At 48.5% G+C, this 25,093-nt stretch overlaps 1 protein-coding gene across 8 annotated transcripts in view; it reads left to right on the top strand.

Annotated features, from left to right (window-relative positions):
* Positions 1 to 10,630: 10,630 nt before the first annotated feature.
* Positions 10,631 to 25,093, top strand: part of EPB41 (erythrocyte membrane protein band 4.1) — a 259,035-nt gene continuing 244,572 nt past the window's right edge. For 2 of the 8 annotated variants that reach the window (XM_037827957.1, XM_037827961.1), the window contains exon 1: positions 10,632 to 10,669. In XM_037827957.1, coding sequence (XP_037683885.1) covers positions 10,656 to 10,669 — 14 coding nt within the window. In that variant the 5' untranslated portion in view covers positions 10,632 to 10,655. Of the gene's footprint in view, positions 10,670 to 25,093 lie in introns of all 8 variants that reach the window. The other 6 variants (XM_037827962.1, XM_037827960.1, XM_037827956.1 and 3 more) reach the window with 5 other exon arrangements.

Raw genomic sequence — 25,093 nt, 5'->3', positions numbered from 1 at the left:
AGGCAATGCTTTCTTCCCGAAGATGGGCTGCTGGTGATCCTGGGCTCTCCGCCTCACAGCAAGGCACATGGTGGAGTCTGCTGGTCTCTTCCTTCTCTTCTGGGTTTTGGTGATTTCAACTTCTTGATTCTCTCTCTGTCTGAATTTCATTCTTATAAAGGACTCCAGTAATAGGCTTAAGACCCGTACTGATTGAGGTGAGCCCCACTTTAAGTGAAGTAACCTTTCATCAAAAGGTCCTACTTACAGTGGGTTCACAGCCACAAGGATGGTTTCTCCAGGGTACATACAGTTTTAAATCACTACCAGATTATGAGGTCAGTGAGGACTGAGACTGGGTCTGGGTCTCTCTGTCTCCTGCACAGGCCTGGCTGTAAGAGGAAGGCCCCAGGATGTGCCCGTTGGGACTGATCACACATGTGTGACATCAGACTTGCAGTGCTGCAGTGACTCAGGCAACACTGTCCTGACCAAGGGCCTCTTCACGTGCCAACCATGGTGCTAGCACTCCCTGGGGAGGTGAGGACAGCCAGAGGAGGCTTCCTGGGGCTTATGGAGTTAGACACAAGCCTGGAACGCAAAGGAAGATTTGACTGTATGGAACAGTGGATCCCTGAGCAGTCCTGGCTGGAGATACCCAGCTCTTAGGATGTGACCACTCAGAAGGTCAGTGAGTATGGACTCAGTTCCTGGCAGGAAGTTCTTGGATATATGGGTGAAAGCCCTGCCTGAATGGGTTGTGGGGAGACCTGAACCAGATCCTGCTCTGGCTTTGGAATTCCCAAATCTCCTGTGGGAGACCCCATGCTTAATTCCTCCAGGCCCAGGAGCAGACTTACATGCGGCTGAAGCTTTAGGACCTCACAGTTTCAAGGATGCTGGGAGGGCCCTTGGCAGTGTGTTCACAAGGTCTTGTGTTTCAGTAAAATTTGCATAAGTAAAATATTTTAACCTCAGTCGCTTAAGACCACAGTCTCCATTCTGACGTCCTCTCCTTCCCACTTGTGTCCTCAGGCATGAAGTATTTTGTGTTCTTAGTTCAAAATTTGTTTATTTATTTTAATTTTTTTAGTGTGTTATCATATATACAACATAAAATTTCCCATTTTAACCACTATGAAGTATACAATTCAGGGGTGCAGTCTTAGTTGTTCATTCTTTTTCTTAAGGAGGCCCCCAAATAAGATTTATATCCCCACAAACCTGGATCAGCCCACCGAGCCCTCAGTTTCCCCAACTGCAAAGAAAGAATAAAGACTGTGAAAAGTCTTCACGGGATAAAGATTATCTTGTAATCCTCTCCAAGGCACTGAGAAAAGAGATGAAGAGCAAGGATAAAGGACTTGCTGAGGTCAAGTCGTGGTGAGCAGGGGTTGCAGTCTAGGGCAGTCCCACCTGAAAGCCCACTTTATCACCACACCGCCTGCTTCGAGCCCCTGGGAGCCCCAAACCAAATTCCCTTTTCCCTGCCGAGACCCTAGTGCAGCTCCACTCTGGCTGCTGGGAGAGCTCGGCTCCGATCCTGCTGCTCTGTGACCGCGAGGTGGCACCAGACACCATCTTTCCTTCTCTCTGGCACGTGTCCCTCTCCCGCTCCCTGGCCCACGTGGCCTGCATCTCAGTCATTTCCAGACATCTCCCTCAGCTCTTTCCCTCCCTGCTAAGAAATTGGGGGTACTGCCTTTAAGTCCTGGCCTTGCCATTTTCTGGCTGCATTATGGTGAGCAGATCCCGATGCTCTCTCAGCCCCACTTTCGTTTTCCATAAAATGGGGGTATCTCATGGGATTAGATTAGTGAAGCATCTGACTGTTTTAACAGGGGCTTGTGGAAGAAATGGCGCCTTCCCTGGGAACCGACTCTCCTGGCGGGATCAGCCTCCTCCCCACACGGAGGTTCTCTGGGGTAGTGGGGCCTTTCAAATCCTTTAAATATTCTCCATTGGTGGGCACCCTCACTGGTGCTCAGGGCCTTCCCTGGACTGGGGCATCTGACCCGGTTCTCCTTCTTCACTCCTGCTAACCCCCACCTTTCCCTTGGAGAAACTTGGTGGACATCTTGCCCACCTTGATGTCATCCTGGGGATCTGCTCTAGGCTTCAAATGGATCATCTTGGGGAGGGATCCCTGACCCACTGCCCACAACTCTCCCTCTCTCCTCCTCCCCACCTCCCACCCCCACCCCTCGCAAAATGACTGCCAGAGCATACCTGTCTCCATCTGAAACACGCCCAGCTGTTCCAAATGTCTGACCTGGCATTCAAGGCCTCCCAAAATCTGGTCTCGTGATTCAGATTCACTTCATGTTGCAAATACAGCAGACCATTTTCTGTGCCTAGAGCACACTTTCACTCTCCTACCTCCAGGCCTTTGTGCAGGCTGCTCCCTCCTCCTGGAATGACCTTCCCATTCCCTTGCAGTAAATTCACCCTTAAAAGTCCAGTTGGAAAGTCACCTCCTCCAGGCATTCTTTCCTTAATACCCCAAATGGAATCTCTTTCCCATCTCTGCACTGTGGATACACAGTTGCTTTCTGGCCCTTCCCATAGGAGAGCACGAGTCACAGCAGGAATGTCCATTATGTATGGAGAGCAATCCACAGTTTATAGTGTCCTGGGGTCAGGAAAGGCAGACTCATGAGGAGACAGGCTAGGAGAGAGATGGACTGGCCAGTTCGGTGGTGGAGTCAGGATTCAAACCGGAGGCTGATCTGAGCCACACCCCCTGCCTCAGGACTGAGGTCTCCACTATTTGCTGTAGCCTGGTCTTGTGACCCCCCTCCCCCAACATTGGGTGAAGACTGTGTTAGTTTTTTTTTTTTAATTTTTATTATGGTAACATATATACAACACAAAAATTTTCCATTTTAACCACTTTCATGTGTACAATTCAGTGATATTAATTACATTCACAATATTGTGATGCCATCACCACCATCTACTGGTCAGTTTGTTGAAGGAAGCGATGCTCCCCCGTCTGCCCCACCCCTTCCCCCAGCCTCTTTATCACCCAGCTCAAGATACATTTGCTGGTGATGGCAGTACGCAGCCTCTGGCAGGATAAGCAGTGGACACAGGCCCAGCGACTCAGAGGAGGAGCAGGAGACGCAAACAGGCTGCTGTTCCCAAGCTTATCAGCTCCCCACAGGCCCCAGGCAACCTGGGTGCTCAGCCCAGGGGGGAGAGCGGCCCCTGCCTGTCACCTTTACACTGTTGATTACTTAAATGCTGTGTGACCTTGGGCTGTTCTTTCAGCTCTCTAAGCCTCAGACCTTTTGGCTGTGAGGATTCAACAAGATAAAATGGGGAATGCATGGACAACAGTTAGAGGTGGTGACTAATTGTTGAGTTTCCGCCTCAGGAGCTCTCCCCTCACTGATAGCATCTCAGGTAGCAAACTGCTCCTGCTCCCTGCGGTCTGGGAAGGAGGTGGAGACTGAGACTTCACCGCAGGGGTAGTGGGGTAAGGGGCCGTAGCTCAGGCAGGCAGTGACAGCACCCCTGCACGACAGGACCAATCGACAGGGCCATGTTCACCCACACAAGTAACCTCAACAGGAAACCCACGCATACTGACGGGCAGACAGGACCCTGGGACAGGGCAGAGCTTTCTAGGTCCCTAGGGTCTGGGGCACGAGGGCGGCCTGTTTATATGACACATACAGAGAGACAAAAATGGAGTTACACCCTCTATGCAAAGTCATCTATAGGGGCACACCGTCGCATGCACCATTGCCCCCAATACACAGAGACGGGAGACACGGAAGATCGCAAACACACTCCCAGATGTACCCCCACCCCCCAAACAGAGAAACACAGATCCCTCCCTGACTACCCCAAACACGCAAACACAGGCACTTATCAGGCTGGGGCAGGGGCAGCGCTGCGCTGCTGAGTCACCCACAGGCTGCTCAGCACAACGGGAGCTGGAGGCCTATGGCTGCCCACACCGGGGAGGGGGCGGGCCCTGCGGCAGCTCATTAGAATAGTCCCCAACACTCCACTGCTGGGGTTCTCTTGTCCCCTTGAGAATCACAGATCTAGGTCTGAGGGGAAACATGTCTGCAGAGGCCAAATCAAGTTCACGACTGCTGTCTTCTGCGTAAAACACGTGGGAGCAATTAAAAATAATACTGATCTAATATTGGGTATTTGCATATCTATTTTTACACACTCTCTGTTAATCTTCACAACAGCTCCATCAAAAAAATTAGTACTATTATTAATCCTATTTTATCCCAGAATGGAAGTAACTTGCCTAAGGGCATGCAGCTAATGCAAACTCTAAACTACTGAATGGTACTGCTTGGTGGGCAGGTGAGTATGAGGACAGCGACAGATGTGTCAATATGCTCCAGAGCCTGGGTGTGATTGTCTGGTATCCCCAAGGGATTCACAGGGCTAGGGGCTGAAGGGGTCTGATTTGTCCAGATTTCTGGTCAAAGAATCCAAAGCTTTTTTGGTGCACTGGAATCCACCCACCTCTATCAGGAAGTATTCACCAGATTTAGGGGCTCAGCCAGACCCTCTGCTGAACCATGCCCTCCTTGAGGGCAGGCACCAGGACACTGAAGCCTAAAACCTGGCTCAGAAGAGGCTTCAGTGATTTGAGGGGTGGGGGTGAGGGAGGCAAAAATGAATTTATAACCTTTAATTCATTTATGTATAACAATAACATTACTAATCAGAATAAATGCTAGTACTTTGAATGCTTACAGTGAGACTGGTACTGTTCTTAACACTTTATATGGATTATTTCATTTAATGCTCACAACAACCATTGAGGAAAAAATTAACCCTGTTTTTACACAGTAGGAAACTGGCTTGGAGAGAGAGAGTAGTTTGACCAAAGTCACACAGCTAGTAAGTGGCAGCATGGGGGATGGGGACCCAGGCCTTCTGACTCTGGAGCCCATCTAGTGGGAAGACCACTGAATTCATAGGAAGTCACTTGCTCTCAGCGGGCCTCAGTTTCCCCCACTTGTCAAAGAAGGGATCGGCTCTGCATGACTCTCCAGCCTGGAATAGTCTATGCTCCTATACTCTTTATTACTATATATGGACAAGGGATTAGGCTTGTTCTCCAGGTGGACCTAGAGGGCAGATTTGGCTTGAACCTGAGGAAGAGCTTTTGAAGTCTTGGGACCCTTTTAAAGTGAAAGAGGTCACCCTGATTGATGGTGAGCTACCTGCCATTGGAGGTGTGTGAGCACAGGTCTGAAATTAGATGAGGGGGTGGGGAGACTTGGACCAGTGTCTGTGGAAGCCCCTTCCAGAGCAGATGGGATGGAGCAGCAAGAGGAGGACAGTCTGAGAAAAGTGGCAAGATGAGGAGAGGAACCAGAACCGCATTTATGGATTGCGAACGGAGTAAGACCTGTGCTTGGCACTTAACATAGATGACTAATTTTCAGGAAAACATTGTACGATTTATAGTTGAGAAACTCGGATTCAGAGAAGTGACTTGCTCAAGGTCACACAGGACGAAGTGGTGGAACAGGTGATCCAGGTAAGTCCAGGTTCCCCTAGTTCCCAAGACCAACCCCTTCCTACCTAGTACTCTTAGGGGCAGCACCACGTGGCAAATTGCATCATGCTTTCGCCACGTGACTTCAAGGACCACACCAGCCAATTCAGGAGCTCCCTTCACGACCCTCCCTCGACCCCTGCGGTCTTTCCAGGGCTGCTCCGGGATGGACATCCCGGCCAGGCCGCACCTGCAGCCCCCGCCCCTTCCCGGTTGCGGCACTCGCACTCCTCCGCCCCGCCCTCCCCACCGCCCCGTCGATTGGCAGTTGCCTGCGCCAATCAAGAGGCCTCCCGGGTAGGGGGCGGGGCCTGCACCAGAGTTGCCCTGTCAGTGCAGGTGGAGGCCCCCGGCGGGGCAAAGTGGCAGGAACCTCTTAAAGGGCGAGAGCGGCGGAGAGCGAGAACGCGGCCCGGCCTGGCCCGGCCAGGTCCCCGCCCCGTTCAGTCCAGGTGAGCCTGGACCACCTGGGGGGCGGCAGCGGGTCCCTGGGACGGACGGACTGAGGGACATGTGGACCTATCCCCAAGGGCCCGGACTATCCTGGGAGGAGCAAGACCAGGGTCTAAAGGTCCAGGGAGGGGCCCTATGGGACCCAGGTTCCAGGTTCCAAGCTGGGAGTCCAGAGGAGTCCGGGCGTCTCGAAGTTCAGGGTCCAGGGAAGGGTACGGGGTCAGGAGAGCAGGTCCGGGAGATCGGGTCCGGAGCTCGTCACGTGCCGCTGGCGGTCCCAGCCGGATCCCTAGGCCTGTTTGCGGCGGTAGTACCGGTTCGGTTCCCGCGGACTTGTCCCTGCGGAGAGGTGCCGCCAAAGGCGCCCCCCACCCCCCAACCGCGCCCTGCCCGGCGCTGCACGCCCCTGCACAGCCCGCCGCAGCGCCGTCCGGAGCCGGAGGGCGAGAGGGGCGCAGCGGGAAGGGGAGCCAGGGCCGGGAGCCCCAAGCCCCGCTACCGACCTTATGTAACTGTCTTTGAGTTTCGGGTCGGCGCGACCCGCGAGATGGGGCGCCTGCTGTGCACGCCGGGGTAGCCCTCCCGTCGCCGCCTTGCCCCACACACTCTTCCAGGCTTGGTCTAGGGGACTATCCGCTGTTTCTAGTCTCTCGGGTTTCTCTGCCGGGCTCAGACTCCGGCTTGCCCTCATCTCTCGCTTCCCAATGGCTCCCATCTCTTGTCTCTGTGGCCTGGTCTTTCCCTGACTTTGTCCTCTATCCTTCCCCGAGAGTTTCTCCCCTTCACCTACACTTTCCGGCAGACCCCACCTCTTTGGGGTAGGACAGGACCCCTCCCCTACAGCAAGTTGGAGGCGGAGACTTGTCCAGAGAGACCCCAGCAGGGGCCTTCTTCAGATTCAGGGAGAGGAGGCTTGGGGAGAGCCTGGCTGGGGCTGGGGTTTAGGGCAGCTGGATGTCCCTGTGAGGCTGCTTGGGGTCAGGTCAGGGTCCGGCCTCAGCTATGAGCAGGCAGGTGAGGTGGGAGCCAGGGAGGGGCCAGAGCATTAGCAGAGAGTCCAAAGAGCCCAGGCTCTCTGCTTCAGCAAGCTCCCCACCTCCAGCCCAGCTACAGGCCTGGGGGATGGATGGTCTTGGCAGGAGACTGGAGGGTGGGGAGGAGATTGGCAGGAGGGGGTACAGATAGAAGTGAGGTCTGGTCTAAGGAACACCTGCTGGACCAGCCCCTGCCTTCAAAATCCTTCTTAGTGGCAGAGACACAGACATCTCAGAAATAACTCCTGTCCCTGGCTACCTGTGGTACCTGCTGCTGTCTGCTGTCGGGTGCCTGTAAACAAGGTGTCATAGCAGCCATGAGGTAGGAACTATTCTAACAAGGTATGGGGGCAGGGAGGCCTTACAGAAGGAGAAGGAAGGTTTGGGTTAGATGCTAAGGAATAAGGGGAAACAGAAGCTGTAAGGATTGAAGAATAAGGGAGGGATGGGGACATCTAGTGCCCTGTATGCTTTGCATGCTGCAGAGCTGGGTTTGAATCCTGGCCCTGCTGCTTCCTTGCTGTGTGATGTTGCATGAGTTACTTTACCTCTCTGAGCCCCAGGTTCCTCCTTAGTCAATAATCTGGACTTTACAGGCATTAGCAGAATCAAATGAGGCAATGAGTGTGCAGTGACCGGAATGGTAGCTGGTCTGAGAGCTGATCACTGGGATGTTTTAAGAAGCGAATAGAGCAGGGAAGCCCTGAAGTTTCCCCTATGTGTATGGGAGAGTCAGGCAGGGCCTGCCAGATCCCAGCAACATGGAATATGGGTGGAGTTCCCGGGTGTGTGGGTGGCACTCGGTGAGAGGAGGAGGCCCTACACCAGGCCGTCTCCTGATCCACCCATCCCTGCACTGCCTAGGCCAGGCTGGCCTCCCCCTTGTAGGGCCCAGTGCCAATAGAAGCTCCCAGAGCTTCCAGGCTGCCCCCACCCCCACCCCAGGCAGGGCGGGGCCCTCTGTAGAGTGGATACTGGCCAGGAGCCTGGCTGGCTGTACTGGGCAGGAACATCCCAGCTTGGCTGGGAAGATGCTGATGCTGTGCAGGCCCGTGGAGGCCCAGAGCTCTGTCAGTTGGAGCTGGGCCCAGCTGACAGGCCCTGGGCTGCAGGGTGAGACAGAGGGCAGTGTAGGATTGGGAGGGGAAATGCAAGGAGAAACCCCTAGAGGAGGAGCCTGTGGGCAGAGCTTTGGAACTAGAGAATAACTTCATTTGATTATTCCCTAAGCCTTTCCTGAGTATATACTATGTACCATATATAGGTTTGCCAGCCATAGTGTTCAATAGGAAAGGAAACCTTTGTACAGTCAAAGGGCTTACCTTGGAGGGCCTGGTAGCCTGTGATTTGTTGGGGAGGAGCTTGCAGAGTGGGTTTGTATGAACTAAGAATCTCCCCAGGGCCTGAGATTCTGTTGTTCATTAAAGGGGGCAGGATTCTACCCCGGAATCGGCTGTGAGCCGGTCACTTTTCTCCCAGGGTCTCCATTTCCCTTTCTGTGAAAAGGGGAGGGAAGTTGAACCTAGAATCTCTAAGGGTCTTCCAGCACCCATTACTATAGCCCCCAGGACCTCCCTTGGGACTTAGTCTACCACATACCCTAACCCCTCATGAGGGGATAGGACAGGGCAAGGTCAAGGTGGAGTGTGCCGGGCCCCCAAGTCCTGCTCTTGGCCTGTGTTCTCTAATCATAATTAGAGCCTCTTGAGCACTTACTGTGCATGGTGTTCTCTGCTAAGCCTTTAATATGCTGCATTAACCCATTTAATTCTCACAGCTTCATGAGGGTAGAGCTATTATCCTTTTCCACAGGAGTTCACGGAGGTGAATCAACTTGACCAAAATCACAGTTAGGAAGTGGCAGGGGTCAAGATTCGAACTCAGATCTGTCTGACTCCAAAGCTCAGATTCGAGTAAGTGGGGGAGCCTCCACCCTGCGGAAACTGAGGCACCCATGCCCAGTCCTTACCTGCAGAGCCTGCCTGACTCCTGCTGGGTGAGCTCCAAGCTCTGGGTTATTCAGGCTGGGGAGCTGAGGAGCAGGCTGTGCTGCTTGCTTTAAGTCCCATTCAAGGCCTGGCCCTGCTCTCACCAGGCCTGGCTGGATGCATCCAGCACAGGGAAAAGGGGCAGTGGGAGCAACTGGAGAGTCACGGCCCCACCCGAGAGTTTTCCCAGGGGACCAGCCCCACTCAATTGCTGGCACTGAAAGGCTGCCTTGGGCATGTGGCCAATGCTGGGCTCTGTTTCCCCATCTGTAAAACATGGATTTAGAGGAGTTGAATGCAGATGTTCCTTGACCTGTGGTTTACTGGCTGAGGTCAGCGCTGGGGTAAAGGGTTTGAGGAGAGGGCCACAGTGGCGGTGGCTGAGCCTGTGAAGAGGAGTTTGGGTCAGGAACAGCTTGGATCCTGGGCTGGCTGGGTGACACCTACTTCAGATAAAGGTTGGAGAGGTTCAGAGCCTCCTCTGGGGCCATGCATCTGGCTTTCAGAGACTGAAGGGAAAGAACCAAGAAAACCTGGAGAACAAAATCTAGGCAGATGGGAGTTGGAATCCTGTCTGGGCCACTTAATTAGGCTTGCAGATGTGAAGTGACTCACCCAAAGACACAAAGAAAGGAATCTCTCACCTCACCTCACTGTCCTAATCTGTAATGGGGATACTAGGAATTTTGCCTTAGGCCACTTCCCAGGTTACTGTGAAGGTCAGAGGAGATGAGGCATTTTCAGAATTAGGTGGGAATGTGGTTGCAGGTTATTTTTTTTGGTCCCAAAGCTTCAGTTATGGTTTTTTCATGGAGCCACGGGGCACTGCTGACAGCTCTTCTGCTGAAAGGCCTCTTACCTAGGACTGCTCTGGAGAGCAGCGCTGAGAATAACACCCAGCATTTATTGAGCCGTTACCCTGCAGCCAGGCCCCGTGCTCCCAGCTTCACCTCCTGTAGCAACCTTATCAGGCAGGTGGTGACCTGACCCACACTTGATCCCTTCAAAACCCACACCTACAACCACCTATAATAATAGTAGCAAATACTTAGGAACTGTTTACTGTGTGCTGAGCATTGTTCAAAGCGTTTTATACGTATTAATTCATTTAGTCTTCACAACAACCCTGTGAGGTGGGTATTAATACTATCCTCATTTTGCAGATGAATAAATGAGTCACAGAGAAGTAAAGAAATGGGCCCAGGGTCACAAAGTTAGTGAATGATAGAGCCAGGATTTGACCCCGAGTTGCTAAATCTCCTTGAAGCACTCCCATCACAGTTGTCATTCAGTAAATATTTATGATTGCCTACTCACTGCACTACATGAGAGCAGGGGCCATGTCTGTCTTGTTCATACTGTATCCCCAACACCGAGCACCCAGCAGGTGCTCAGTTAGTGTCTGTTGAATGGCCCTGGGAGGCCCAGTGAGCTTGGGGGAAGATTGTTGGATTATTGGATTATTGCTGGCTAGAAACGTGTCTGCCCCAGAGGCAGAGAGGGAGGGCAGGGTTTCCCCACTGGCCCAGGCCCAGGCCAAGGAGGAGGCCCCAGATAGCCTGTGTGTTGGCTGTGTGTCTCATTGCTGTCTTTTGCTTCCATGTGCCACTGCGGTGATGGCTCCACGCCCTGTCCCCGACTGGATGTGTGATCCTGATGGCTGCTTCTGGGTGAGTACTGGGTTGGCTAAATGACCACCATGTGGCTTGACTCTCATGCATGTCCTGTGGCTCTGAGGCCACCAGGAGGGGTAGAGGGAGGCCCTAGGTTGGGGTGGAAGAGCTGAGGCCGGGCACTCTGTGAAGTTAGGATCTCACACAGCCAAGGCCAACTTCTCTCCTGATGCTTAACACCTGGGGTGGTGACTTGGGGTCACATGATACAGTGCAAAGGCCTCTGGGGCCATGCAGTCTGACACAGAAGGCTTTCTCTGCCACTTACAGCTGGTGGCTCTGTGCATCTCAGCTTCTCCTCTATAAAGTGAGTATTAGTGCCTGCCTTACACAAGTATATTTGTTTCCATGAGGGCAGGAATTTTTGTTCATCTGTTCACTGCTGTATCCCCAGCACCTAGGCTATAGCGGCACACAGTAGATGTGTATTAAATATTTCTGAATGAATGAACATAATTATTGAGCATCTACTATACGCCTGTCAATGTGCTTTGTATTGGATTAAATGGTGAATGGATATGAACTGCCTGGCATCATAGGGGCTCAGTGAATGCAAATCCCCTCTTTGCTAACTACACTGTGAATTCCTTGAGGGCCAAGGCTCTGTCACAGTGAGTGTTGGATCCTCTGAGCTGAGTGTTTGGGGCTTAATACACAGCAGGCATCAATTGGCAGAGAGAGGGGCCTAGGCATCTGGACTAGCAGAGCCTGTAGGTTTTATCAGAAGAGAGGGGCAGCTGGGAGAGTCTGGGGCTGAGGAGGGAGGGGAGAGAGGGACTCTGTCCCCCCAGGACTGCCACTTCCTAGCTGTGTGACCTTGGACAAGTGTTAACTTCTCTGAGCCTTGGAGAGCTCATCTGCAACACGTAGATCATAACACTTCCCCAATATGGGTGTGGGGAGGAGTCAATGAGAAGTGGCCAGCCTAGGGCTTGGCTTGGTAATTGTTGGTTTCCTCACAGCCCTGGGCTCATTCTGGGAGGGGGGATGGGTGTGAGCAAATTGTCCCTTGTTTTGGTTTCTCCCACATTTAATTTCCCACCTAGCTGGAATCTAGGAATCAGGAACTCTGAACTCCCCAGCAGGCTAGCCAGGGTCCTAGGATAGGGGCAGGGCTCTGTCCAGTGTGGAAGCAGTTGGATGGAGGTTCCAGGTTGCATTGTTTTGCTGTGTGACTTAGCTCTGTAACCTACTTTCTCTGGGCCTTGGTTGCCTCACCTGTAAAATAGAGCTAATAAAGGATGTCTCCCTCAAAGAATTGTTCAATGAGAAAATGGGCGGGTTAGGCATTATCATCATCATTACTATCAAGTTCCGGCTGAGAAGGCTCCAGGGAGGGTCCTGGAGAATTGCATCCGGCATTGGCCTAGATACCCTGAGACTCTCAAGTCATTATATTTATTATTGCCATTTATTCGACGTTTCTTATATGCTGGGCTGGTTGTTTCGTGCTGACTTTTTTTTTTTTAATACATTTTTTTATTGTGAAATTCAGCATATATACAGAATAGTGATGACTTTCAAAGTATGATTTAACAAGAAGTTAGAGAGCAAATTTCAAAGAATGTTATGGGTTACAGTTCCACCATTTCAGTTATTTCCTTCTAGCTATTCTAATACCCTGGCAACTAATATATATATATACACACTACATTTATATAAAGATTCAGTATTCGTAATCCTTTGTTAAATCCTATCTTGTCTGTTGCTACCCCTTCCTCTCATTTAATCCCTTTCTTGATCTTCAGGGGTGTCTTGGCAGTAACCACTCTAACTTGTTCATATTAGAAACAGTTGTTAACATTATGGGGAAGGGAGCTGCATCTGGTTGATTTTTTTAAAGAGGCTGTTGCCTCTGGGTTTTAGGACTTGTCTGGCATAGGAACACTCTGGTGGATTTAAGTTTCTGGGAGATATACTTAGTGAAACTTTTATAGAGACTCAAATAGGGGCCTAAGTATTTTGGGACCACTGTTGGTTAGGGCTTGGCATACTGTGACCATTTGGAATATCTAGCTTGCATAAGAGTAACCTCCAGGATAGCCTCTCGACGCTGTTTGAAATCTCTTAGCCACTGTAACCTTATTTTGTTACTTTCTTTTTTCCCTTTTGGTCAAGAAGGCATTTTCAATCCTTTGATGTCAGGGCCAGGTTCATTCTGGGAGTCATGTCCCACATCGCCAGGGAGATTCACTCCCTTCGGAGTCATGTATGAATTTATTTGCTGAGTTGGGCTTAGAGAGAGAAAGTTCACAACTGAGCAACAAAAGAGGTTCTTTGGCGGTTCCTCTTAGACATAATTATAGGAAGGCTTAGCCTCCTTTTTACAGCCATAAGTTTCACAAGAGCAAGCCTCAGGATTGAAGGCTTGGCTTATTAAGCAGGGGGTTCCTAATTTCACATGGCATATATTCTGCCCAAGGTAAACAATCAGTATCTCACATTATCTTCACTTAGTTGTACAATCATCATCACTCAAATTTTAAACAACTATCATAACACAAAACATCCCAAAGCTCTTATCAGCCCCTAATTATTCATCCCAAGTATTAGTGTAGTGCTGGTAAGGTATTCCTATTATATATAGTCTATAATATGTAATGGGTAGTTTTTCCTTATACCACTCTGTTGTTAACTCTTTGTACCAGTGTCATACCTTAGAAGTATATCATGCAAACACTTATTTATATTTGTAGTGCTAATCTGTGGGATACATGCCTTTAAACAACCACTTTCGATGATGTTTGCCTTCAGTGCAGTATTGATACTTATAATCCCATTAACGAACTATCATCACCCCTGTCCATTCCCATACCTTTAAGTTCACCCTCATTATCACGTCTGAACATTAGTTTATCATTTCCCCTTCGTTAGCTCCAGTCCCCTATATTCTACATTTTAAGACACTTGTTTTACGTTGTTCGGTTAGTTCGCATTAGTGGTAACATACAATGTCTCTTCTTTTGTGTCTGACTTATTTCACTCAGCATTATATCTTCAAGGTTCATCCATGTTGCCATATGTTTCAGGACCTTGTTTCTTCCTGCTGCATAGTATTCCATCATATGTATACACCACATTTTGTTTATCCACTTGTCTGTTGAAGGACCCTTGGATTGTTTCCATCTCTTGGCAACTGTGAACAGTGCCGCTATGAACATCAGCGTGCAAATATTTGTTTGTGTCATGGCTTTCAGATCTTCTGGGTATATACTAAGAAGTGAAATTGCCGGATTTTAGGGTAATTCAATATCTAGTTTTCTGAGAAACTGCCAAACTGTCTTCCAGAGTGGCTTTACCATTATACAGTCCCACCAGCAATGAATAAGCGTTCCAGTTTCTCCACATCCTCTCCAGCATTTGTAGTTTCCTGTTTGTTTAATGGTGGCCATTCTTAATGGTGTGAAATGATATTTCATTGTGGTTTTGATTTGTGTTTCCCTAATAGCTAGTGAAGATGAACATTTTTTCATGTGTTTTTTAGCCATTTGTATTTCCTCTTTGGAAAAATGTCTTTTCATATCTTTTGCACATTTTGTAAATGGGCTGTTTGTACTATTGTTGTTGAGTTGTAGGATTTCTTTCTGTATGCAGGATGTCAGTCTCTTATCAGATAAACGGTTTCCAAATATTTTCTCCCAGTGAGTTGGCTGCCTCTTTACCTTTTTGACAAATTCCTTTGAGGTACAGAACATGCTGACATTTTTAGACACATTTTCTCAGGTAGTCTTTCCAGCCACCCTCTGGGGTCGGCATTGTCATTGTCCCTTTGTGGACGAGGGAACTGGGGCTGAGCTACCCAGAATTACAGTTATTTGGGGGCAGACCCCTGTCTGCTGATCCAAGACCCAAATTGTTAGTGTGAAACTCTCCCTGTCTCCCCCAAGGAGGCAGAGTCTATGTCTGAATCCTCTCTGTCCCTCACCAATATCCAGCACAGGGCTGGTGGGAGCTACTGGAGTGTTTTTGAAAGATGAATAAATACACACACACATGCACACACACACTGAACCCCTACTCAGGCCTGGTGTTCTAACAGTTTTGAAGAGGGGAGACCACAGAAGGCTGGAAAAGACCAGACTACATAGTGGTTGAGGGTCAGATAGACCTGGCTTTGAATCCTGTATCCATTCCTACTCATTGGATAAGATATTTAACCTCTTGGAGCCTCAGTTTCCTTATCTGTAAAATGGGGATGATGAAAGAACCTAACTACCTCCTAGGATTCTTTTGAGGATTAAATAATGCCTATGAGGCACATAGTAAGTACTCAATAAGTGGTAGTAATTATTATTATTATTGCTATAATTATGAGTATTGTTTGGGGATTACAAAGACTTTCCTGTTGAGACAGGGGAGACCAGATCTGGGAGGGGCCTGTCTGGGATAGGTGAGCAGCAACCTAGTCTGACAGGTTCCAAAGGGTACCTGGAGTGACGGGAGGGAGGAAGTGAGGGACAGAAGGCCTCAGAGAAGTCAGAATGTGCCTCCCTTTCCTAGTCATCTGCTTTTACTCACACCCACCCTGTGCCAGGCCTGGTGCTGGGCCTGGGCCACAGAGATGAATCTGTGTGGTCCCTGTCCCCCAGGAACTCAGAGTCTAGCTGGGGAGAAGGACGCAGTAACCACCAACTGCAACTCTGATGATGCACTGAAGTGGGAATAGCGTTCTCAGGCAAAGACTAGGAGGAAGGGCATTCCAGGTGGAAGGAACTGCATGTGCAGAGATGCAGAGATGCAGTTCCTTCCACCCCCTGCACTTGTAGGGATGTGGCTGGAGAGATGGCTCAGAGAATTAGGGGGACTTGACCCAGAGGCAATGAGGAGCCATTGGATATTAAGCAAGGGAAGGACATGGCCTGGCTTGTTTTGGGAAGATCACTTGGTGTGGAGGACGAACTGGAAGGGAGGGGCAGCATCTCAATTGAGAGATGCTGAGACACTGGGCCTGGGACCATGCTGTGGGATGAGCAGCAGAGAGTGGATGAACGGGAGGTCTGTTTAGGAGGCCAAGCCAGCAGGATGTGATGATGGACTGCACTGGGCAGGCAGAAGAGGAAAGAGTGAGAGTGGGGTCTTGGGTTCTGGAGGGTGATGGGGCCTTCTGGGGTTTCTGACCAAAGGGCATATCTGGGAGAAGGAACCACAGCTGGACTGGGGGTGGGTAAAAGGCACTTGTCTGCTCCTCACCACCTCCTTGCCACTCTCTCACCCCACTCCCTTGGGCAGCAGCTATGTCTGAGCTGGATACTTTGGGACAAGGCCTCTGGCTACTGGGGCCCAGGGCCTGCACTCCTGCCTTTGAGGTCCCTTGTGATCCTGGTGGGTCTGACAGAGATGAGAGACCTTCAGGGTAGGCACCAGGCAGGGGCTATATGGTACAGAGGAGCCCTGGGTTCTGGTCCTGCCAGTGTCACTGAATGTCTGTGTGACCTCATGAAGTCACTCCCTCTCTCCTGCCCTCCTTTTCCTCTTCTCTAAAGTGGAGATAAGAAAACCTGCTTTGCCTACCTTGAAGATTCTGTTATAAAATGCAGAAACAACAAAGATTTCTTGAGCACTGAGTATGTGCCAGATTCTGGGGGCACAAAGATGATTCCGACAGGGTCACAGCCCCTAAGGAACTGGCAGTGTAGGGTGCCTGGGAGACACACAGACACTGGAACAGCTCAACAAGAGACGCATGGACCACGAGCAGAGGGAGCCCAGGGCAGTGCATGGTCAAGTCTAGGCATCAGGGACAAGAGAGCTAAGCTGGGATTTGAAGGATGCATGAGATCTCTAGGTTGGCAATGGAGGGACCAACTTTCTAGGCACAGGGACCAACATGTGTAAAGGCTTGACCTGTAGTTTGGTGTGACTTGATCATAGAGGTAGAGGCAGGCAGTGATGGGAGATGAGGCTGGACAGGGAAGCAAGGTCCAGTGCAGGCAGGAAATGGTCAGTTTGGACATGTTCACTTGCCATCTGAACCCTTAGAGCTGCACCGAGACTGCCAAAGCCTTTGCTAAGACCCCTGCTCTTCCCCTCTCTCTCTACCCCTTCCTTTCTCACCTCCACCGCAGTCGAACCCAGTGGCTGCCTCTCTCAGGAGTCAACAACCTGGGTCCTCTGCCAGCACTGGCGATTACAATTACATGTGGCCTTGAGTTACTCACTTCCCCTCTTTGCACCTCTGTTAAAATGGGAACAGCAGGCCTTCCTCACAGGGAAGGGCGGAGGCTTCAATGAGATAATTCCCACAAACAGCCTGGCCTGGTATCTACATGGAATAGGCACCCCATAAAAGGAAGTTCTAATTTAATCATTATTTTGACTCCTCTGCCTCCTTGGCCCAACCCACTGCTTCCCCTGCCTTTCCTGGCAGCCCGCTCAGGCCAACAAAGGAAGGAAAAGATTAAGAAACAAGCCCAACTCTCCAGAGGGGTCCTGGCCCAGTGCCAGCTGGCTCCCCTTCTACTCCTTGTCCCTCTTGGCCTAGGCCCAAGGGGGCAGTCCCAAGGCCTGGATGCCCCCCACCCCAGAGGCCCTTCCCTGGCTGAAGGCCAGAGCCAGCAGCAGCCCTGAAACTGGGACACATATTTTGAAAATATGTAGTTTGTTTCTTTCCTCCCTGACTGCTGATAATCAGGCTCTTTTTCTGGGTGATTGGGAGAAAAGTAAGTGTGATGTCCTGTATCTCCTGGTCAGAGTAGAACTGATCCCTGAGCTTCCTGGATCTTACCGCAGATGCTGGTGACCAAGTCCCCTTTTGTACAGATGTGGGAACCTCAGTTCAGAGCTGGCAGTTGATGGTGCAAGGTCACACAGCAGGAACCCAGGTCTCTGGACCCTCTTTGCACTGCCCCATGTAGGGATGTGGTGCAGTGGACCTCAGCTGGCCCTTTACTTCTCCCAGCCTCAGTTTCCTGTGCTTGTAGAATGGGGCCAACTTTACTGTGAGGCAATAATGTAGATAAAGCACCTGCGTCAGTGCCTGGTACTAGTGAATCCTCAGTGGTAGGTAGCTACTGTTATTGCAATGGTTACTGCTGTCTCTAAGAACCTTTTTCTGCCTACTCATCCCCAGTCTGGGGACTTGGAGTATTTGATATGGTTTCTTATTGAACCAATGACACCCAATAAGCCAGTTTTAAAGCCAGAGGCTCAGCAGCATTGGCCTCCTCCATCCTCTCCTACATCCCCCTCTCTTTTTGGCCGGGGTGCTCGAACTATACCTTCAGCCTGATTTCGGCCCCTGTCCCCAACCTATCTCTGCCCCTCTTTGTGCCAAGGCTGCACGATCTCTCTCCAAGCAGCCACATGAGGGCGGAGTTTCCCTTCTCCAGCCTCCTCTGCTCTAATGCTACAGCCAGCTCTTTGGAAAAGGAGAAAGCACAAAGGGGCCTGGACCATTTACCCCCCAGCGCTACCTAATCCTATGCTAAAGGGACAGAGGTGGACGTGAACTCTTGAACTGTCCTCAGGGAACTAGGACTGCACCAAGGTTTCTGTAGAGGGCAAAAACAGGCCTAAAGGAGAAAAAAACCTCATCCCCAGCCCCAAATGTGGACACCTGATGGGGCAAATCGCCTGCCTCTCTGAGCCTTTGTTTTCTGATTTTAAAAGGAAGGGGATGTCAGAGGTTTCTACTAATATTATAGGATTAAAAGTAGGGATTCAGGAGCTGACGGACCTTGATTTAAATCCCACCTCACCACTTGCCAACTGTGGGATTTCTAGCAAGTTACTTTACCTTGGTGAGCTTCAGTTTTCTCACCTATAAAATGGGAAAAATAATAACCTCATAGGATTGCTTAAGGACTAAATTAGCTATGCTGATTGTCTAATTAGCTGGCACATTAGAATGATTGTTGTTGCTATTCTATGATCAGTAGAGACAACAAGGAGAAATCAGTAAAAGCCAGTCAGAAAACAGTTCATTGGAAAGGCAGAGCTTGGAAATGTCAGTCAACAAATATTTAGGATTTGCACAGAGAGAGGGTGGAGAGAAAAGGGAAAAGGGAGACAGTGGAAAGCTGGAGTGAGACAGACTAGCCTAAATGAGCTGTGTGACCTGGGATCATTTACTTCTCTTCTCTGTGTCTCACTTTTCTCCTCTATACAGTGGTGAGGACGGTGAGCAGAATGGTTACCTTCCAGAGTTGTCCTCAGGTCTAAGAGAGTTTAAGTACACGGTGGGTGAAGTGTCAGTGTCAGAGTCCTTTCCCCTCCCTGCTCTGTTAATGACTGGAGTCTTGGGCAAGTCCTCAAACATACCAGGCACACTCTCACCCCAGGGCCTTTGCATGTACTGGTCCTGCAGCCTGGACCACTTCTCCCCCAAATACTTTCATGACTCATTGTCTCATCTCCTTAATTTTTTTTTTTGTTTAAATGATGTCACTTTCTCAGTAAGGCCTTTCCGATCACCCTATTTAAAATTGTAATACCCTTCCACTCTGCACTTTCTATCCTTCCTCCCTGCTTATTTTTCTCTCTAGCACTATCACTCTCCAACCCACTATATATATTTTAGTAGATTTGATTTTACAGAAGAGTTGTAGGTTTACAGAAAAATTATGCAGAAAGTACAGAGTTCCCGTATGCCCTCTTCTCCCCACAACAGATTTCTCTATTACTAACATCTTGCATTAGTGTCATACATTTGTTACAGCTGATGAACCAATATTATAAGAATTATATTGTTAACTAAATTCCATAATTTACATTAGGGGCCACTCTTTGTGTTGTATGTTTTTCTGTTGTTGTTGATGTTTTTAATTTTTATTGTGGTTTATATATATATATATATAAAACACATAAAATTTCCCGTTTTCATTTGTTTCAGCTATACAATTCAGTGGTATTAATTTCATTCACAATGTTGTGCTATCATCACTACCATCCATTACCAAAACTTTTCTATCACCCCAAATAGAAACTCTGTACCCATTAGGTAGTAACTCCCCATTCCCCACCCCATTCTGGCCCCTGGTAATTGGTAATCTTCTTTGTGTCTTCATGAATTTGCATATTCTAGCCATTTCATATAAGTGAGATCATACAATATTTGTCCTTTTGTGTCTGGCTTATTTCACTCACTGTACTTTATTGATTATTTGTTCATTGTCTGTCTCCCTGCATTGGAAAGGAAGCTTGGTGATGATGGTAATTTTTGTTTGTTTTGTATATATCCCCTATATCTAGAACAGTGTGTGTGGCACATAGTAGGTGCTCAATATATATTTGTGCAATGAATAAATGAAACCTTGTCCTCTCTGGGTCCTGCACTATGCTGAACACATAGTAGGTTCTCAATAAATAACTGTATGAATTAATGAGAAAGTGAGTGGTCATCATCCTCTCCATTTGCTATATAATACTTTGCCTGGGTCAATCTTGAGTCCCTTTTGCTTCTGACATTTTCTGCTAGGGCAATAGTTTCAAATGGAGTGCCCACATCTTTTGTTCCTGGGCCGGCCTGAGCTATGCAGAATTTCTAGTTGAGGCTGTTTGGCTGTTGAGATCACAATGGTTATTATGTCATTATTGGTAATTAGCACTTAGGCCCAGAGGATGGAGCTTTTTTTTCCCAGCAGAAATCACAGCTGAGAGTGGGCCAACCAGCCCAGCCAGCCCAGGCTTGGAGCAGCTTCCTCTGTACCCCCCATCCCCACCCCACCCCCACCATCCCTGCTCTGGGCCAAGGCTTAGGGAGACCAAGATGGAAGTGCCCAGAGCTAGGGACACTTGGGTCTGCAGCACAACTGCTACCTTCCTCAGACTGTGTCCTGCAAAATTTCTCCCCTACATTCTCGGCTTTCCATGCCTCGGCTAGTGTAAAGGGGAGCACCACACCCCTGGGGGAACTAGGTCTGGGGTTTCCAATGTTCAGTGGGCAGGGCAGGGGCATTTTCTGATGTTCAAGATTCAGGCATTCCAGGTGGAGGAAATAGTCTAAAATTTAGGAGTCTGGTTCAAGTCCCTGCTCAGGTGCTGACGTGCTGCTGCTAAGCACCTCTCCACCTCTTGCTGGGCCTCAGCTTTCTCATCTGTCAAACAAAGATAAAGATGCTTGCTTTGCCTCACTGGTAAGCAGAGGCAGGGTGATGTAGTGGGGAAGAGCTTGGCTTCTGGAGTCAGACACACCTGCTCTCCCAAATATATCCCTTCTTCGTGTGTGTGACATTGGGCAAATTACTTAAACTCTCTGACTTCACTTCCCAAAGCTGTAAACTGGGTTTAAAATAATACCCACACCACAAAGTTGTTGTGAGAATGAAATAAGAGAATGCAGGTAAAGTACACAGGCATATAATGAGTGCCCTACACAGCTTCGCTAGTGTTACTATAATGACAATCACAGAAATTCAGGCAATCTATAACCTGTAAAAAGAGTAGCAGCAACAGAACCAGGCAGATGTAGGTTTGAATCCCGGCTCTGCCACTTACTAGCTGGGTGATCGTGGATGAATTGTTTTCACTTCTCTACTTTAGAGTCTATTTGAAACTCTACTTCCTCAAATGTAAAATGGGAATTATAGCCACACCTTCTTCAAGAGGCTGTTGTGAGTGTTCTGTGACATATTGCATATAAAGTACTTGGTACAGTGGATGGCATGGATTATCCCCATTTGACAGATAAGGAAACTGAGGAAAGGAAAGTGACTTGTGTGAACTCATATAGCATCTCAGTGGTGGAGCTTTGATCTGAGTCTGGGTCTGTCTGCCTCAAAAGCCCACATTTTTTCCCCCCACTTCTATCTCCTATATATGGGATGATGATGATGATGATGATTTTATGATCATTGCCACTGGACTCATTGCATTCATGCCAGGATTCCCAGTCCCTGCACAAAAGAGGTACTCAATAAATGTTTGTTGGATGAAGAAAGGTGAGGTCAGTGTGTCCTCAATCCTAAGAAGGCTTTTTTGCCTTGGGGTTGAGGATTCTTTCTGCTTGGTGGAAAGGAGATTTAAAATAAAAACCATACTTGGCACAGGTGTGGGGCTTTCTAACCTGCAGGGTCCTTTTGCACCCTCAAATCATCTGGGAGACATTGTGAGACCACCTGGGTAGGCCTGCCTACTCCAGTGAGGAAATGGGAGCCCAGAGAGGGTAAGTGACTCTCCCAGAGCCACACAGTGAATTTATGGCAAAGCCAAGGCTGAACTTACTTGCAGTCATTTATCTCTGCCCCACTGAAACACTCCCAGTCACTGGAAGGCTTGGAAATTGGGGCTAACTGAATGCCAGACAGGCAGCTCGGGAACTGTCCTGCTACCAGCAGCTTTGCAAGGTCTTAGGCCAAGTCAAACCTGACCACTTCTGTGTGTCCAATTGCCTCTGCTCCCCTCCCTATGCCATCTCCCTCTGCCAGGTAAGGGTTAGGCTAGGCTGACTTTAACTACGAGCTTTAGAAGGGGCTTTGCTAGCTGGGGACATTGATCCTCTCCCAATGTTTCTAGACCGTCTAGGCCTACAGAGTCCCACCTGGAGAGAGAGAATTAGTGGGTTAAGCTTGAATGAGCTGGAGGCTTTGCTGGATCAGGGTCATTAGGCTTGCACCAGCTGGTGAGAGAGGGGGGTTGGGGAGGGTCACAGGAAGCCAGATGCTTGGGTCCCTTCTTGAATGTCCCAGGGCTACAATCACAAGCAGCCACAACAACCTTTCCCTGGGGTCTTGCGACAGTCAGATGTTGGTGTTGCCCATTCATATAATTTTCAAATTGTTTTCCTGAGAGTGCCATGGAGGCAGTGTGGAGTGGAAGACAGTCACATCAGACACACCTAGTTTAAATGGACTTTGGGCAAATCACTGAACATTTCTAGGCTGTAGTTTCTTCAACTGTAATTGAGGCTAAATGCAATAATACATGTAAAACACTTGCTATGTGCCCAGCACATGGTAAATACCCCCCAAAATGTAGTTGTTATTAATTCTAATAATAAATTATCTTTAAGGTCCCTTCCAGTCCAGGTAGATTTTATAGCTGTAGAATTTTAGCTTGACCTCCAGCTTTGGAGAGCAAATGCATCTGGTCTTGGAAGAAAGCAGTGGACCCCTGTATAGGGGTTGGGAGACTTGGGTTCAAGTTTGGACACTGCCATCACTGTGCTGTGTGGCCTTGGGTAAGTCCCTCCAGTCTCTGAACCCATTTTCCCATCTGTTTAAATGTTAGTGGCTTGGACTTGATGATCTCTTAAGAACCTCTCCAGTTCTAACATTTTGAGAATCCAGGGGTCTAAATAAATGTGTTAGAAACTGCCCTACTAGGTCCTCTTTTACTATCTTCTTTCTGCCCCTTGTTCTTTGAAGTGTCTCTGCAGCCGAAAGGACATCACTCCATACAACTCCAGTGTATTTGCTTTAAAATAAATATATTTCAATCACACTTAGTTTTTGCTTTTACTGTGCACAGAAAACCCTTTCAGACAGATTTTAATGCAATTTTTGCAAGCAAAGTGCATTCTGTCAAAGAGGTCAAAACATGCTTTGTTTTCAAAACGAAAGACAAAAGTATTGTACAAAACTACTGTAACTGCTGATTTCTTTTGCTCAAAATTTGACTGGGAAAGGCAGACTTGTGCACTATAATTAAAAAAAAATATGCTGCAATAAACACATCCTAAAAAAATAATTATGGGTATGATTCAGAGAAAAGGATGTTTGTCAAGTATCACTTATAAGACAAAATATAAAACAACCTAAATGTCCAATAATAGGGTTAAATAAATTATTGTATGCCTTCTCAATAGCACTGTTGAAAATGATGACATAGATGTTCACAATATATTGAAGTGAAAAAAGTCAATTCCAAAACAATATGGTCCAAATTTTTAAAAAGCATCAGGTCCAACCATATGAAATTGCTGACACTTGACCATTTTTAACCTATAAAGACACCAGTTTCATATGCTTTAATATATGTAAACAAAAAAGTAAATGTATAGAAAAGATACTAGAAGGGAAGCTCTCCCACCAAAATATTTCTGATTGGTGGGTTTATGGAGATTAAAAATTTTTTTCTTCTTTCTTAACTATATTTTCTAAATTTTTGTGAATAATTTTAAAGTACTACTAATAAAGTAATCCACTAGGAAACCACACTCCTGTATGAACAGTAATTTTCCCATCCTTTAGCTTGTTTATCATTTGTTTTTAAAAGGTCTAAAGTGACTGCAATTTTATGACCATGGGCAGGATGGAAAGTTCTACTCTTCATGTACTTTCAGTACCTGAATTGGTTTTTATTTAATAGTGACTGTCCAGAACACTTTACTGGTGGGTCCAGCTTTTCAAAGCCCTCTTCATTTCTTGCCACCCCATACATCAGACAGTTTCTATGAGCCCTAGCACTGGGGCTGTAGGCCAGCTGTGCCCCTAATCCGTCCACGTCCTAGATTTGGGAATGGTTCAGACTCCAACTGTTCTCCCACCCCACCCCCGCTTTCTTCCAATCTCATCTCTTCCAGGTCACTGGAGGCCCTATCTCCCACCCAGGCCTCACTGGCCCTCCCCACTGGTCACCATTTAATTTTACCACCTAATTTCATCCTCTTCTGTGCAGCTGGTTTTTGCTTTTGCTGGAGCTCAGTTTGCAATGGGGAAGGATTAGGACCCTTTCATGCTGGCTTTTTTTGTTGTTGTTTATTTTCTTAGCGTCCTTGACCGCTCCAGGGGCTGACAGGCAGCTAGCGGGGCTTGTATTCCCTAGGAAGGAACAGGAAGAGTGGGGTGGGGGGGAGGCAGTGGTGGGCTCAGATGGCAGGCGGGATAGAGATGTCCCCTAGGGATCCCATCCCAGGGCCTGGAGCATGGCACAGTCACCACCCAGATGTGAGCATGGAGCATGGCGCAGGCTGAGTTTCTGCCTAGGAAATTAGCCTCAGACGTGGTGTCTGGGACCCTTACCCTTGGTACCCAAAGGCAGCCTCTGCCGGGTGTGCTGGGACTGGATGTTTGGTTTGTAGAAGCCCCTTATAATAGGGCAGAAGAGCATGGGGGTAAGGGTAGTAACTTCTGCCTTCAGGTTGGGTGTTTCTCAACCTCCCACTTCGCACTATGTGGTGGGCCCAGCAATTGGGCATTTAGCCTAACAGGTGAGAGTATGTACCTAATTAATAACCCCAAATCCCTCATGTGTGGATAGTTCTTTACAGTTTACAAAGACCTTTAATCTCCAGGCTAAAAATTAAAAGCCAAGACTGGGATTCAGACCTTTCAGATTCTTAAACCTGTGTCAACATTTTTCATGTGGTGTTGAACAGCCCTCCAAATTTAAGAGTAGTTTACACACCAGACTTGTGTCTAACCATTTTCTGCTAGCCGGAGACCCCTACTTATTTTCAGAGTGATGATTATTAAATTATACACATTCCATGCATCCAACCAAGACTTATTAAATACCACATGTCATTGGCTAACACTTTATGGC

The sequence above is a fragment of the Choloepus didactylus genome, chromosome 2 (assembly GCF_015220235.1).
Source record: "Choloepus didactylus isolate mChoDid1 chromosome 2, mChoDid1.pri, whole genome shotgun sequence".
NCBI lineage: Eukaryota > Metazoa > Chordata > Mammalia > Pilosa > Megalonychidae > Choloepus > Choloepus didactylus.
Note: the sequence above shows the minus strand (reverse complement) of the source record. Positions and strands in the feature narration are given on the sequence as shown.